Source organism: Lepidochelys olivacea, assembly GCF_965140295.1.
Source record: "Lepidochelys olivacea isolate rLepOli2 genome assembly, chromosome: 22".
NCBI lineage: Eukaryota > Metazoa > Chordata > Testudines > Cheloniidae > Lepidochelys > Lepidochelys olivacea.
Window position 1 is genome coordinate 21,565,279 of NC_140432.1, and position 14,150 is coordinate 21,579,428.

The 14,150-nt window shown below is 49.5% G+C and overlaps 1 protein-coding gene across 3 annotated transcripts in view; it reads right to left on the minus strand.

Annotated features, from left to right (window-relative positions):
• The window catches only part of BCL9L (BCL9 like), a 172,135-nt gene that overhangs the window by 21,855 nt on the left and 136,130 nt on the right, over nt 1-14,150 (minus strand). For all 3 annotated transcript variants that reach the window (XM_084611706.1, XM_084611707.1, XM_084611708.1), the window contains one exon: nt 3,968-4,346. In XM_084611706.1, the coding sequence (XP_084467832.1) occupies nt 3,968-4,268 (301 nt within the window). In that variant the 5' untranslated portion in view covers nt 4,269-4,346. The remainder of the gene's footprint in view (nt 1-3,967; nt 4,347-14,150) is intronic.

Here is a 14,150-nt window from a genome sequence, read left to right on the forward strand (position 1 = left end):
GTTTACAACAGCGTGAAATTGTTTGTCAGAGATCCAGAAGCTTTTGCTGGAGCCCCAGAACCGTCCTAGAGCTGCGACCCAGACGTTAGCCAGGGGAGGCAAAGCTCCTGCTGGAGCACTGAGCGGGAAAGCTCAGTCAATACCAGCCGTCTCTGCCATTCACAAGAGCTCAGTCTGGTGCAACAGACTGACATGGGAGCTCATTAGAGGCCTGTCAACTCCCATCTCCCTGCTGGCTGCAGCAGGATTGTTCCCAACAGGGTTCCACCCAGAGGTTTGCCCAGTAGCGGAAATGTGCCAAGCAATGGGGCTCCTACCCTCCCTTTGGGAGGCGATTCCCCAGCCTGAGCCATCACACTGCCGGGCAGCTTTCCTGGCATCCAGCCCAAATTTTCCCCTCTCAGTCTCAGCCAAGTTCTTCTCCCTCATTGCTCCTGCACTAACTCCCCTCCCTGTATGGGGTTCACATTCCTCAGCTCTCCTCCCAGCCAGTCACAATGAGCGCTCTCCCTTGACATCTTGGTCTCAGCATTTAGACTCTCCCCAGAGGCCTGAATCTGCAGCTGTGGATGGTGACTGGCAGGGAGAGATGCACCACTGGTTTTCATACAAGAAAAATTACTAACCACCCCTTCCTGCCCCCAGAAAATGGCAACTAGTTCCAATCAGAGAAGAATTAAAGGAGAAGGCGCGGGGGGGGGCCCCCTAGGGACATGACTGCAAAGAAACAACCGTAGAAGCGCAGCTAGGCCAAAGCAACAGGCACATGCTGCACTGGGGCAGGAATGAAGCTTTTGCCCCAGAGATGGCTTCCTGCCCAATGAATTCAATGGTCTCTCAACAAGGCAACAGGCAGGAGAGCAGTGTGTCCCCCTCCCAGGGCTTTGTCATGTTCAGAACCTGGCCTGTTCTGTCCCACCATCATCAGAACATAAGAACAGCCATACTGGGTCAGACCAAGTCCATCTAGCCCAGTATCCTGTAATCTGACAATGGCTAGTGCCAGGTGCTTCAGAGGCACAGAATGAACAGAATAGGCAATTATCAAATGATCCATCCCCTTGTCATCCGGTCCCAGCTTCTGGGAATCAAAGGGTTAGGGATACCCAGAGCGTGGGGTTGTGACCCTGACCATCTTGGCTAATAGCCAGTTTTGGACCTATTCTCCATGAACGTATCTAATTCTTTTTTGAACCCAGTTATGCTTTTGGCCTTCACAACATCCCTGGAAATCAGTTCCACAGGTGTCCAGGACCACCCAGCATGCAGGAGAGAAGAGTAACATACAGCAAGGATCAGCATGGCCAACCCAGCATCCATGTTTTTTGTGTTGTTGGGTTTTTTGCGGGGTGGGGAGCCTTGTATCCATGGCATGTGACCTGGAGAGAGAGAGGTCTGCACATATCTTTGCTAGTAAGCATCCTCGCCAATTGCCTCAGGATGAATCTCAGGCTGCAGCTCTATAAACACAAGCAGCTTGGAATAAGAGATACTTCATTATTATTTGAAAGGACTCCATATACCAAGGGCCTCACGAAATTCACAGCCATGAAAAACACGTCATGGACCGCAAAATCTGGTCTCCCCCCCATCAAATCTGGTCTTTTGTGTGCTTTTACCCTACACTATACAGATTTCACAGGGAAGACCAACGTTTCTCCAGCTGAGGGTCTGACCTAAAAAGGAGTTGCAGGAGGGTCGCAGTATTGCCACCCTTACTTCTGCGCTGCCTTCAGAGATGGGTGGCCAGAGTGCGGCAGCTGTTGGCCGGGTGCCCAGCTCTGAAGGCAGCGCCCCACCAGCAGCAGGGCAGAAGTAAGGGTGGCAACACCCTACTATGCAACTCGGACTTCCGTGCTGCCGCCTTCAGAGCTGGGTGGCCGGAGAGCAGCAGCTGCTGACTGAGGCCCCTGCTCTGCAGGCAGCAGTGCAGAAGTAAGGGTGGCAATACCTTACCATGCTTACTTCTGCGCCGTTGCTGGTGGTTGCGCTCCCTTCAGAGTGGGCTCCCAGTCAGCTGCCGCCGCTCTCCAACTCAGCTCTGAAGGCAGCACCGCCACCAGCAACAGCGCAGAAGTAAAGGCAGCAGAACCACAGCCCCCTACAATAATCTTGCGACCCCCCCCCCAACTCCTTTTTGGGTCAGGACCCTAAATTACAACACTCTAACATTTCAAATTTAATAGCTGAAATAATAAAATTTATGATTTTAAAATCCTATGACCGTGAAATTGACCAAAATGGACTGTGAATTTGGTAGGGCCCTACATATACTCAAATGCTACTTGGCTCCTGCTGCGAGTGAGGGAAGGCTTTGGCACTAAGCCCAAGGTCGCGGGGCAGAGATTTCCAGGGGTGAAAATGGAAGGGAGGTTTAGGGCCCTTTGTGGGATTGGTGTCATAATACCCTGCCATTTTATGACATTTGTCACCTGAGGATCTCAAAGCACTTTGCAAGACTGGCTATTGTCCCCATTACCCAGAGGGATAGACCGAGGCTCAGAGAGGGGGGAAAGACTTGCCTAAAGTCACACAGGGTGTCAGTGTCAGAGCCAGGAATAGAACACAGGAGTGGTGACTTCCAGTCCTCTGCTGTAACCCCCAAGACATCACTCCTTCACTGAGCCTCTTACACAGAACAGTGTTTAGAGACCAGATTCAAAACAGACATCAGTGAGCTGTAGCTGAATTGGGAGGCCAAAGAATTTACATAGGAGATTTAGGCATTCTAGACTGAGTTATTTTAATAATTCACCTGTTAAACTCAATGCTACAATATACTGAGCCAAAAGCATAGTTGGATTCAATAAAGGATTGAACATTTACATGGATAATGAGAACATCCCCATCCCATTAGCCAGGGCTATGAACTCTCACATTCCAGGGTATTAGCCAACCTCCCACTGTCACTGAGGAAGAAACCTTCCTTTTAGGCAGGACATAGTCTACAATGGTGTTTCTTGCACCTTCCTCTGAAGCAGCTGGCACTGGCTATGGTCAGGGACAAGACACTGGGCTGGATGCAGCTCTGGTCCAAGCCATCCTGCCAGCTTCTATGTTCCTGTAGAAAACGAAACAGATCTTTGATCATGAGACGTGCTGGAATATGGGCCAGGGCAGCAGTGCTACTCCTGGGAAGAGCAACTCCAGGCTACCAGGTGTAAAGATGGCCCCTAAGAAGAACCAAAGATACTGCCGGAGGTTCTCACTTTGCAACTCACAGGCAAAATGCCCCCATGTCTGCTGTAGTGAATGCCACATGCAGCCCTTTGGCACAGTGATCTGTAGGGCCCAACAGGCTGTGAGAGGCTGGTTAGAACAGGGAAGCCAATGGTCAGGAAGTGCTGACTAGGCCCTTTTCCAGAAACCATGTGATTTAACTCAGAAGTCATCCATTGCAAACAAAACCACTAACTCTCCAACAAACGACCCTCACACCAACTCCCTCTAACCACGGCTGGACAGAAACAAGACAGCTGCAAGGGCATCACAAATAGTCAGATCTTTGGCAACAGCAATTAGACAATTAACAAAACCTGTCTCAGTTCTGTGCTTGGAAACTGCACTATCGGGATTTTCACCACAACTCCTGATGACATGCTGCAGCTCACTGGGGCCTCAGAAGCTAGTGCAAAACGGAGCCCAGTATGGGGTATGTAGGGTGTCTGGGGTGAGGCTGCCAAACAGTGCAATCCAAGCATTCCCCAGCAGAAGGTGCTGTGAGGAGTAGTGTAGGAATACAGGCCATGAGTGAGCTCACCATTATTCTAGTCCACCTGAAAGGAGAGAGCAGCCCAATGGTGCAGGAACACAGGCTAAGTAGGGGAGCTCCTAGCTAGCCCACCAGGGCCACTGCAGGATCACAGGCTGCAGGAAAGGTTCTTAGCTGCTCCACACCCAGTTCCCACTAGGATGCGAGGGGCAGTTCAGAGAAAATCTTTCCAAGGCAAAGGTTTTTGAGCATTACCTTTCGATTCCGTGTCCAGTGAGGGGGTGCTGGCTTCCCGCTGCTCTCCTGAGTCCACTGAGATGCTTCGTTCCCGTTTCACTTTGCCCTTCAAAGACCCAAAGTTTGGGACAGCGTTCTGGCTGTTTTTCAGTCCAGAGTTGCCAGGAGAAATCTGATTGGCTTTGCTGCCATGATTTCCCGCCCCTACGCCCTTAGACCCCAGGTTGCAGGTGGGTCCTTGGCTCACATTATGGTGCTGAGACTGGGTGCTGCTGTTACCTGTCTTTCCATGATTGGTCAGTTTATTGTCAGGGTGCATTTGATTGGCTAAAACTTCTGGCAGCGACAGTGGAGGGAGCTCTAAGTCCCTGCTGCTGCTTCCCTTTGGTCAAAACACCTGCAAAAAGAGAAAGCAACCAATAAACCTCTGTGCCCCACATGCCTCCCCCACCACAAGTACCCGTGGGCCTCCCCGCAAGCCATCCAGGGTGCTCACAGCCCAAGTGCCTCCTCCCCTCCTTCTATTGAGGGTGCTTGCACCCCTTGCGCCTGTCCCCAACCCTGACGGAAAGTGCCTGCACCCACACCTACCACGATGAGTAAAGCCATGTGCGGATACAAAGTTTGTATCCATATCTGATCTGCAATCCGCAAACATGGTCCATGGGTATCCACATCCCTGCAGATTTGCAGGGTTCTAACAATTAGCAAAGCCCAGCATAGGGATGGACAAATGGGGGAGACTGGACACAAAATTCTACATTCTGGGTCATCCCATGACACCACCTCTTCACCCCCCAAAAATAAGTTTTGAAGGCCTTTTTGCCAGGACTAATGAGATTCACGGTAATATTTTCTAAGTTGCATATTTAAATGTTACATTGGGGACCCAGGAGATCACAGCTGTCACTGTGCTGCATATCTGGCTGTGTGGAACTTCAAGGTGGTAGGATAGAACCAGACTTCTCAAAGGCAAAAATCAGGCCCTGACCCCTTGAGCTAAAGGAGAAACTTCCTTTGCTAGAAGCAGTATAAGATCTATGATACACAGAAAAACAATTCCACCAAGTAGAGGGATGTACATATACACACCAATTCAGTATGTTATGAATAAAATGGGGCTATTTTCACTCAAAGCTTGTCCTCTCTTGAATGGAAGGACACCCAGCACAATTCTTCCACACTTTCAGACAGATGTGGACAAATTAGAGAAAGTCCAGAGGAGAGCAACAAAAATGATTAAAGGTTTCTAGAAAACATGCCCTACAAGGAAGGATTGGGGTGGCGGGGGGAGAGAGAGCTTTATTTAGTTTGGAAAAGAGACGACTGAGAAGGGACATGATTAGAGTCTTCAAGTAGGTAACAGGTTGTTATAAAGATCAGGGTGATAAATTGCTCTCCTTAACCACTGAGGACAGGACAAACCACTGAGGACAGGACAAGAAGCAATGGGTTTAAATTGCACCAAGGGAGATTTAGGTTAGACATTAGGAAAAACTTTCTGTCAGGGTAGTTAAGCACTGTAACAAGTTACCTAGGGAGGCTGTGCATTCTCCATCATTGGAGGTTTTTAAGAGCAGGTTAGACAAACACCTGTCAGGGATGGTCTAGATAATACTTAGTCCTGCCTCAGTGCAGGGAACTGGACTAGACGACCTATCGAGGTCCCTTTCAGTCCTGCATTTCTAAGATTTTGCACGTGTTTCCCAGAGTACAGAACAACTTTGTACAGTGAACAGAAATACAGAGCCGTCAGGGCCTTAGCATCCCAAATTCTACTGCCCATTTCTCAGCCAGTCCCAGCTGTTGCTAGTACTGAAAGAGCCTTTCCGGTGCTTTGCAAAACACATGAGACATGGTGCCTACCAGTCAGCATGTGGTTCAACCTGATGGACAAGGTGTGACAACCCAGCCCACTGAGGGGAGGGATGCAGTGGGAGCAGGAGGTGAGAGGGGGCTGTTCTGAGCAGGAAATAATGAACAAGGCTGAGGGAAGGAGGGGATGGAGGCAGTGGGATGGATGGAGGAATGGGGGGCAGAGAGGTGAGAGACAGGCAGAAGTGAGAGCAGGCAGGGGAACCAGCCAGCCAAGCAACAGTCACTGCTCTTGTAGGGGGCAAAGGAGTAGCTTTAGCACCTGCTACAATGGCCTGAGACAGGGATGCTTGATGGATGGGGAAAGCTCCATACCAGCCAGAACTTCCAGCTGGATGTTGTGGTGCAGCATGGGGCTGCCAGGGATAATGGGGTGAGGTCTTCACCAAACCAGACCTTGGGCACAGTTCTCTAGATAGCCCCACAGGATGCTCAGAGGGAAGACGGGAGCAAAGGGCACATATGGAAGGCTGGGAAGCGGTGTGTGTGTGGGAGGGATGTTTGTTCCAGAAATGCAGATTCAGCCTTTCAGCAGCATCTATTTGACTTAACAGAGGATTCTTCCCCCCCACACACACCCTCACCCCTTCGCTGGGGCTCTCCTGTGTCTCTGCCCTGGGATAAAGAGTCTTGTGGTGACTGGAATGAGATGCCAGCTATTTGCTGGGTCCATTATCTGCTCTGGGGAGCCACCGAGCACCACTCACAATTCAATGGGCTGCCTGGGCAGCTGCAGCCTGCATCCCTCATGGCTTGTCACTGTTCCCTGCATGCAACAAACAGCAGCTCACTTTAGCAGGGACCAATAACCCCAATGAGGCACACCAGCCATCCCAGCATAAATGCAGTACCACAATGGGAGGAGAGGAAAAGGCAGGTGCACTCAGAGTCACCTGGGCAGAGGCAGGGGAAGCAAGCGTAGGGGAGCGGTGTCTTCCCCTGCCCTGTGCTCCTGACAAACCACCAGCAGTGTGAGATGGCTCCTGCACTTGAGAAAGGAACAGGTCAAAGTGTGTCCAAACTCTCCATGAGAAGTACCCTGCATGCTGTGCCAGGATCTTCCAGAGACATACCCCATGTCCCTCTGCTGTGTTGGCCCTAAAGATACAGACACTCCCCTTCACTCCCTTTTTACTTCCTGGGGGGACCCTCCAGCCAGCTGTTTGTGGAAGCTGCTGTGTTGTTCTCTGCATGTTCAGCTTTGTTAAACTCTCTACCTTACAGATACCACCCTGCCTACAAAGGAGCTTCCTTCCGCACATAGGCAAAGAGATCATCCCACCACACCCAGGGTACCAGCCCTTCTGCCTGGGCTCTGCTGCATGATGCCAAACCGACCTATCCATACACTGAACACAGCTATTTCTGCCGGCCAGGGACCAGAAGCGCTGGGCACCAACCCAAACCCCAGGGCTCTAAATAGAACTGAGTCAGCTCAGCAGTGGGATGGATGCCCTTTCTGACCTGCTCAGAGTGGACCTGGGGACACGCAATGGGGAAAAGCCAAGTCCCACTCCACTGCAGCAGGATGTTGGACCTTGAACAAGATGCAACAGAGCAGCCAGTCTGCCTGCTGCAGATCTGTGCTGTCCAAGAGACAGCAACAGCCTCAGGGTCAGGTCAGCCAGGACCCGAACTCAGGCAACCTGCACCAGTTTCCCCATAATCCCTGCAAGTCCCGTCACAGTGTTGTGCCTCAGTTTCCCCATCTGTAAAATGTGGGATCATAGCACCTGCCTCGCCAGTGGGTGTCAGACCAAGCCAGATGGGACTCGGCACACAGCAGAGAGAGGCCTGCAAGTGCACACAACCCACCCAAGCATTTCTAGTTAGTGAAGTGGGATCCCTCCTGCACCACTAGGCCTATCACTGCTTCCTAACTAGCAAGTCATTAGTGGCTCCCTCCTCCTCCTTATCCCCACACACCTAGCAGAGGGCTCTGCTTTAGCCTAGAGGAAGATGGTGAGCCATGGTGCTGATTAATTTTCACAGCACATAAGGGAGTAGCTAGCCCTTTAAGTGTCAGCCAGTCTCGCTTGCTTGCTCTCTCTCTCTCTCTCTCTCTCTAGGGACCTATTAATAGCAGCTGGAAAGATCACATCACTCTCTGGATATTTATACCCCTCATTCCACACCAGGAGAGATTTATGTCAGTGCTGCTGTCCCAGTGCCTGGCCAATTGCTCTATCTAACTGCTTCCAGGGGGAGGGGAGCAGAACAGGGAAGGAGACACTGGGAGGATGAGCGAAGAGGAGGAGAAGGTCCATATGGTGCAAACTGCAGCATTAAGCACACAGGCTGCCTGCAGGGACCCCTCAGCCCCTCTGGAAGCTGCTGTTGTTGCCAGACGGCATTCCAGAAAGCAAGCCCTGCAGCAGTTCCTGCTGCTGGTGGCCTGGAGCCTTTGCCTGCTGCTGTGAGATCCCAGAGAAGCCAGCAGTCTATGCAGCACATTGCACTACGGTCCTGAGGGTCACACACTTGACTTGAGGCTGGGGCTCCACTGGCAGGCAGAGAGATGATGCCATCCTTCCTCTCAGTAGCCATCCCCTCGTGCACAGTATGCAGGATGCTTTGAGATCAGCAGGGTGTCCGAAGTTTCACATAGACACAGCACCTCATTGAAATGGATCTCAAAGTGCTTCACCAAGTACACTCCCAGCAGCACCAGGATGCTGCCAGTTCAGGGAGGTGGGAGAGCACAGTACTGTATGTTTCAGAGTAACAGCCGTGTTAGTCTGTATTCGCAAAAAGAAAAGGAGTACTTGTGGCACCTTAGAGACTAACCAATTTATTTGAGCATGAGCTTTCGTGAATTACAGCTCACTTCATCGGATGCATACTGTGGAAACTGCAGAAGACATTATATACACAGAGACCATGAAACAATACCTCCTCCCACCCCACACTCCTGCTGGTAATAGCTTATCTAAAGTGATCATCAAGTTGGGCCATTTCCAGCACAAATCCAGGTTTTCTCACCCTCCACCCCCGCACACAAATTCACTCTCCTGCTGGTGATAGCCCATCCAAAGTGACAACTCTTTACACAATGTGCATGATAATAAAGTTGGGCCATTTCCTGCACAAATCCAGGTTCTCTCACCCCCTCACCCCCCTCCCAAAAACCACACACACAAACTCACTATCCTGCTGGTAATAGCTCATCCAAAGTGACCATTCTCCCTACAATGTGCATAATTAAGGTGGGCCATTTCTAGCACAAATCCAGGTTCTCTCACATCCCCCCCACCCCCATACACACACAAACTCACTCTCCTGCTGGTAATAGCTCATCCAAACTGACCACTCTCCAAGTTTAAATCCAAGTTAAACCAGAACATCGGGGTGGGGGGGGTAGGAAAAAACAAGAGGAAATAGGCTACCTTGCATAATGACTTAGCCACTCCCAGTACTGTATGTGTCAGTGATGGGGGAATCGTGGCCAAGGACTGGAGTGTAAACTCCTACTCCTAGGAAATGTGCCTAGGCTAGGGGACAGTTAATGACCATCCAGGGCAGACAAGAGGCCCTTGGGTTTAAGGCTGAGTACACAAATCACATCCATCAGCTAAACCGCTTGTACTTTACTTGTACTTGGGGTCTGAGTCAGCCTTGCCAGAACCCAAACCCATGAGTTCTAGAGAGTCTAGGTGCTTGAGACCCACCAACCATCCCATCCAGGCAGGCTTGAAAGTCCCTAGAGACAAGACAAGGGACACATCAAACTGGGAGATTCTCTCATAAAAGTCCCAATGCTTGGAACATTTCCATTGTCCATGGGTGACAAAATCAGTGAGCAGACTGACTTGATCGCTATGGATTCTGCTGACAGGCTCCACAGGGGCTGGGGCCTGTGCTGCCAGCCCAAGGGCACAGCTGGCTAGAAAAATGCCCACTGTTCTCACTGCAGTCATTAACCCTCTGGCTGCCCCTATGAACTGCACAGCACCAGGACAGTGCACTCGTGATCTGGACAAGAGTCATCTCTGCCAAGCACAGAAAAAAGGTGGACAGAGCCGCTTGCAAAGAATAGAGACACAGCACAACTATATCAGCACCATCACAGTGGTTACAGGGCTTCTGTGGGCGATGCAGTGACCCTGCCATACAGACAGCACTTTTAGCAATAATAAATCATTAACATAGTGAAGGGGAAAAGTAATGTTTAAATGAAAAAGTTAACAAAAACTGTTTACATCCTGTATGCACAACAGAGATCCACATATCATGCCCCCCTCTCCCCCGTAGAGGCACTCCAGCCAGGCACAGACAAAGACATTCCCCACAGACAGTGTCCATACCGCACTAAGAAAAGGAGTACTTGTGGCACCTTAGAGACTAACCAATTTATTTGAGCATGAGCTTTCGTGAGCTACAGCTCACTTCATCGGATGCATACCGTGGAAACTGCAGCAGACTTTATATACACACAGAGATCATAAAACCATACCTCCTCCCACCCCACTGTCCTGCTGGTAATAGCCTATCTAAAGTGATCATCAAGTTGGGCCATTTCCAGCACAAATCCAGGTTTTCTCACCCTCCACCCCCCCACACACAAACTCACTCTCCTGCTGGTAACAGCTCATCCAAAGTGACCACTCTCCCTACAATGTGCATGGTAATCAAGGTGGGCCATGTCCAGCACAAATCCAGGCTCTCTCACACACACACCCCTTTTTTTCCGGGGACACACACACACATATACACAAACTCACTCTCCTGCTGGCAATAGCTCATCCAAACTGATCACTCTCCAAGTTTAAATCCAAGTTTAACCAGAACATCGGGGGGGGGGGGGGATAGGAAAAAACAAGGGGAAATAGGCTACCTTGCATAATGACTTAGCCACTCCCAGTCTCTATTTAAGCCTAAATTAATAGTATCCAATTTGCAAATGAATTCCAATTCAGCAGTTTCTTGCTGGAGTCTGGATTTGAAGTTTTTTTGTTTTAAGATAGCGACCTTCATGTCTGTGATTGCGTGACCAGAGAGATTGAAGTGTTCTCCGACTGGTTTATGAATGTTATAATTCTTGACATCTGATTTGTGTCCATTTATTCTTTTACGTAGAGACTGTCCAGTTTGACCAATGAGTGAGTTTGTGGGGGGGGGAGGGTGAGAAAACCTGGATTTGTGCTGGAAATGGCCCAACTTGATGATCACTTTAGATAAGCTATTACCAGCAGGACAGTGGGGTGGGAGGAGGTATTGTTTTATGATCTCTGTGTGTATATAAAGTCTGCTGCAGTTTCCACGATATGCATCTGATGAAGTGAGCTGTAGCTCACGAAAGCTCATGCTCAAATAAATTGGTTAGTCTCTAAGGTGCCACAAGTACTCCTTTTCTTTTTGCGAATACAGACTAACACAGCTGTTACTCTGAAACCTGTCATACCGTACTAAGACACAGAAATTGTCTAAGCAGTAGCCATGGTTTCCTTCCGAGTCTCCCACAACTTGGACTGTGTGCTTGGAGGGGACCTATCTGCCGTGTTTGGCAGAGGAGTTAGAGAAGACTCTGTTTTCTGCTGTTTATTAGGCCATGCTGCCTTTGGGGCTGGGTTCTCTCTGATCTCACTGGCATCGAGAGGCCTTTGGATATGAAGTGCCCTGTAAATAAGATTTCTCCAGAGCAGAATCCTGGTTCCTCCCAGCCTAGCTCCATTCTAGGGCAATTAGCAAAGCCCCTTCCGGGCCATGCCTAAACTTGGAAAATAGGTCATATTTAGAAACAGGTTAGCTAACATGTTAACATTAGTGTAGACTAGGCTGGAACAACCCTGGGGGGGGGCTAGTGACCACCATTGCCAGTGAGCTGCCCCTATTTGCCTAGTCAAGCCATAGCTTCAGAAGATTTCTCTTTAGATCAGGCATTTGTCTCAGTTCTCTCCCTCTTAGTTACAGAATCAGGTGAGTTTGGTGCTCATGAAAGGTTATTACCATCTCCCTCAGCCAAACACAGTACAGATAGCCACACAGCTCTCTGTCGCCTCCTCAATCCTGAACAGCAGCCCCCCTACCAATTCCAGCCCTGGGCTCCCCACACACCACTCTGTCAGTGCCCCTCAATACCAATCAGCAAACCCTGTTATTTCAGCCCCTGGCTCCTCCTTCCCTCAACACTGCCAATCCTGACTCAAGCCCCCCTGATAATCCAGGGTTTCTCTGGGGAGGTTCTCCTACTTACATTCTAACTAAATCTGGCCTCTCTTAGTTTGAGAGATCCAACAGAATTGCAGCCAGAAGTGACTGCTTGCAAGTTTTTACAGTGCCTTAGGCAGTAGCAACAGTTGCATCCTGTTGAAGATACATAGAGAGATAAGCCCCTTCCCCCATCAGTCTCTCTGCAGTGAGATGATGGACTTCTTGGTGAAGGGGCAGATGAGAAGCTTAGGAAAATTGTCCAGAAGACATGTCAAAATCCGGGCCATGGAAGATCCATTGAGAAGTGCCTACATGGACCCAGGGTGACAAATGACCCAAAATATTCCTAGAGAGCACACATCAAAGAACGAGCCTGCATAGAAATGTGGCTCCCTTGACAACTAGTGACAAGACAGCAGGTTTAGCAGACACCTTACCCCTACCTGGCAGCTTTAAAGACATCAGCAACTTTTCATTCCTAGTTGTTAAAGCAAGGAGCCAGGACTCCTGGGTTCTATTCCTTGCTCTGCCACTGTCTCGTTGAGTGACCTTGACTAAGACACTTCACGTCTATGTGCCTCGGTGTCGCCATCAGTAAATGGAGATGATAACCTAGTGTGCTAAGGGATAAGTGAAGCTTAATAAATGCCTCTACAGCCTTTTGAGATGCTAAATGCAAAACATTGCAGGCAAGTATTTGGTGCTCTGCACATTCAACAAGCCGCAGATTTAAATCAAAAGACCTTTAGACAGGAAAAAAAGAAGAAGCTGGTTTCAATAAGTCTCCTGCAGTCTCAGTCTGATCGATGGAGGAGGAAGAAACTCCAGGCTGAGGAGTGAACCTGACACAGTCACAGTCCCGGAATTGCTAGCTGATATTTCAAGCAACTTGAAACCCTGGTGCATTCTCGGAGGAGTTTCTGGTGAATCATGCTCCTGCTCAAACTGAAAGGATGATAACACACAGATTCCTGACGCAGCCACAAGAACGCAGAGGCTCCCCTACCCCCTGCCTCCAGAAGGAGCAGGGAAGCCACCCAGCAGCCAATCCGCCTGCCCTGCTACTTCCACATTTGAGTGCAGACTGACAACACTGCAGTGCAATCCTTCAGTCACACCAGCCAGCAAGAGGGGAGTGCACGGCACACTGACAGAGCAACAGCGAGAAAGGAAGCAGGGAAAACCAGAATCAAGACAATTAGAGAAGGAAGGAGATTGACCATGTCAGTGACACCTCTCTACCTGTCAGCAAGGAGACACTTGGTCAAGAACTCATAACAGGCCAAAGTAAATCCGGAGTTACATGGGCACAGGTGAAACCAGAATTGGGCTCTCTATGTGCTGTGCTGTCATGCCCCACAGAATGACAATGCCCAATGAGTGCACACATGGAGAGATAACAAGGAGTCCCGGTGGCACCTTAAAGACTAACAGATTTATTCAGAGAGTTCCACAGACTGATTGTGTGCTGTGTAAAAAAGTGCATCCATTTTAAATGTACTACCTTATCAATATCACTGATGTCCTTCATTCCTATATCACAAGGCAAGGGGAATAGAAGAGACTGACCTTCCTTCACTATCCATTCATTCTTAAATCTGACGGAATAATGAAGTGTATTGGACTCACAAGCTCTATAGCAGGATTTAAACAGCCCTTCAGAAAGAACTTAATGTTCTGTTGGATCCTACAGGTTTTTAAGAGTAATTTTGACAGAATCCTATTACACCCATCAGGGCTTTTTCAAAGGGCAGGAACAATACTTTACTTTTCCACAGTGTTATTTGGCCAAGGATCTCAAACCATTTTAAAAGGGATGAACACTCAAACTTCCTCTTCCATTCCCTGCCTAGGGATACATATCCCCCACATTATAGATTTGGAAACCAAGGCCCAGACAAACTGACAGATCTGTCTAAGAACAGAGGGAATCAGGACAGAGAAGGGACAGAACCTCCCCTAAATATTGCTTTGCACCTTCCCCATTTCACTGCAGGTTGCTCATGCCATCTGCCCCCAGCAATGGCCAGTCAGCAAAGGAAGCTTCCCCTCTGTGGTTCTCTGACTATAGGAAATGCTACTTCCGAGCTAGAGCATGGCTCTGACCGCCAGGCAGGCAGCTCCCCTTCCTAGTGATTCCCGAAATCAGTTACCTGGTTTGCTCATTGCCTTGGGG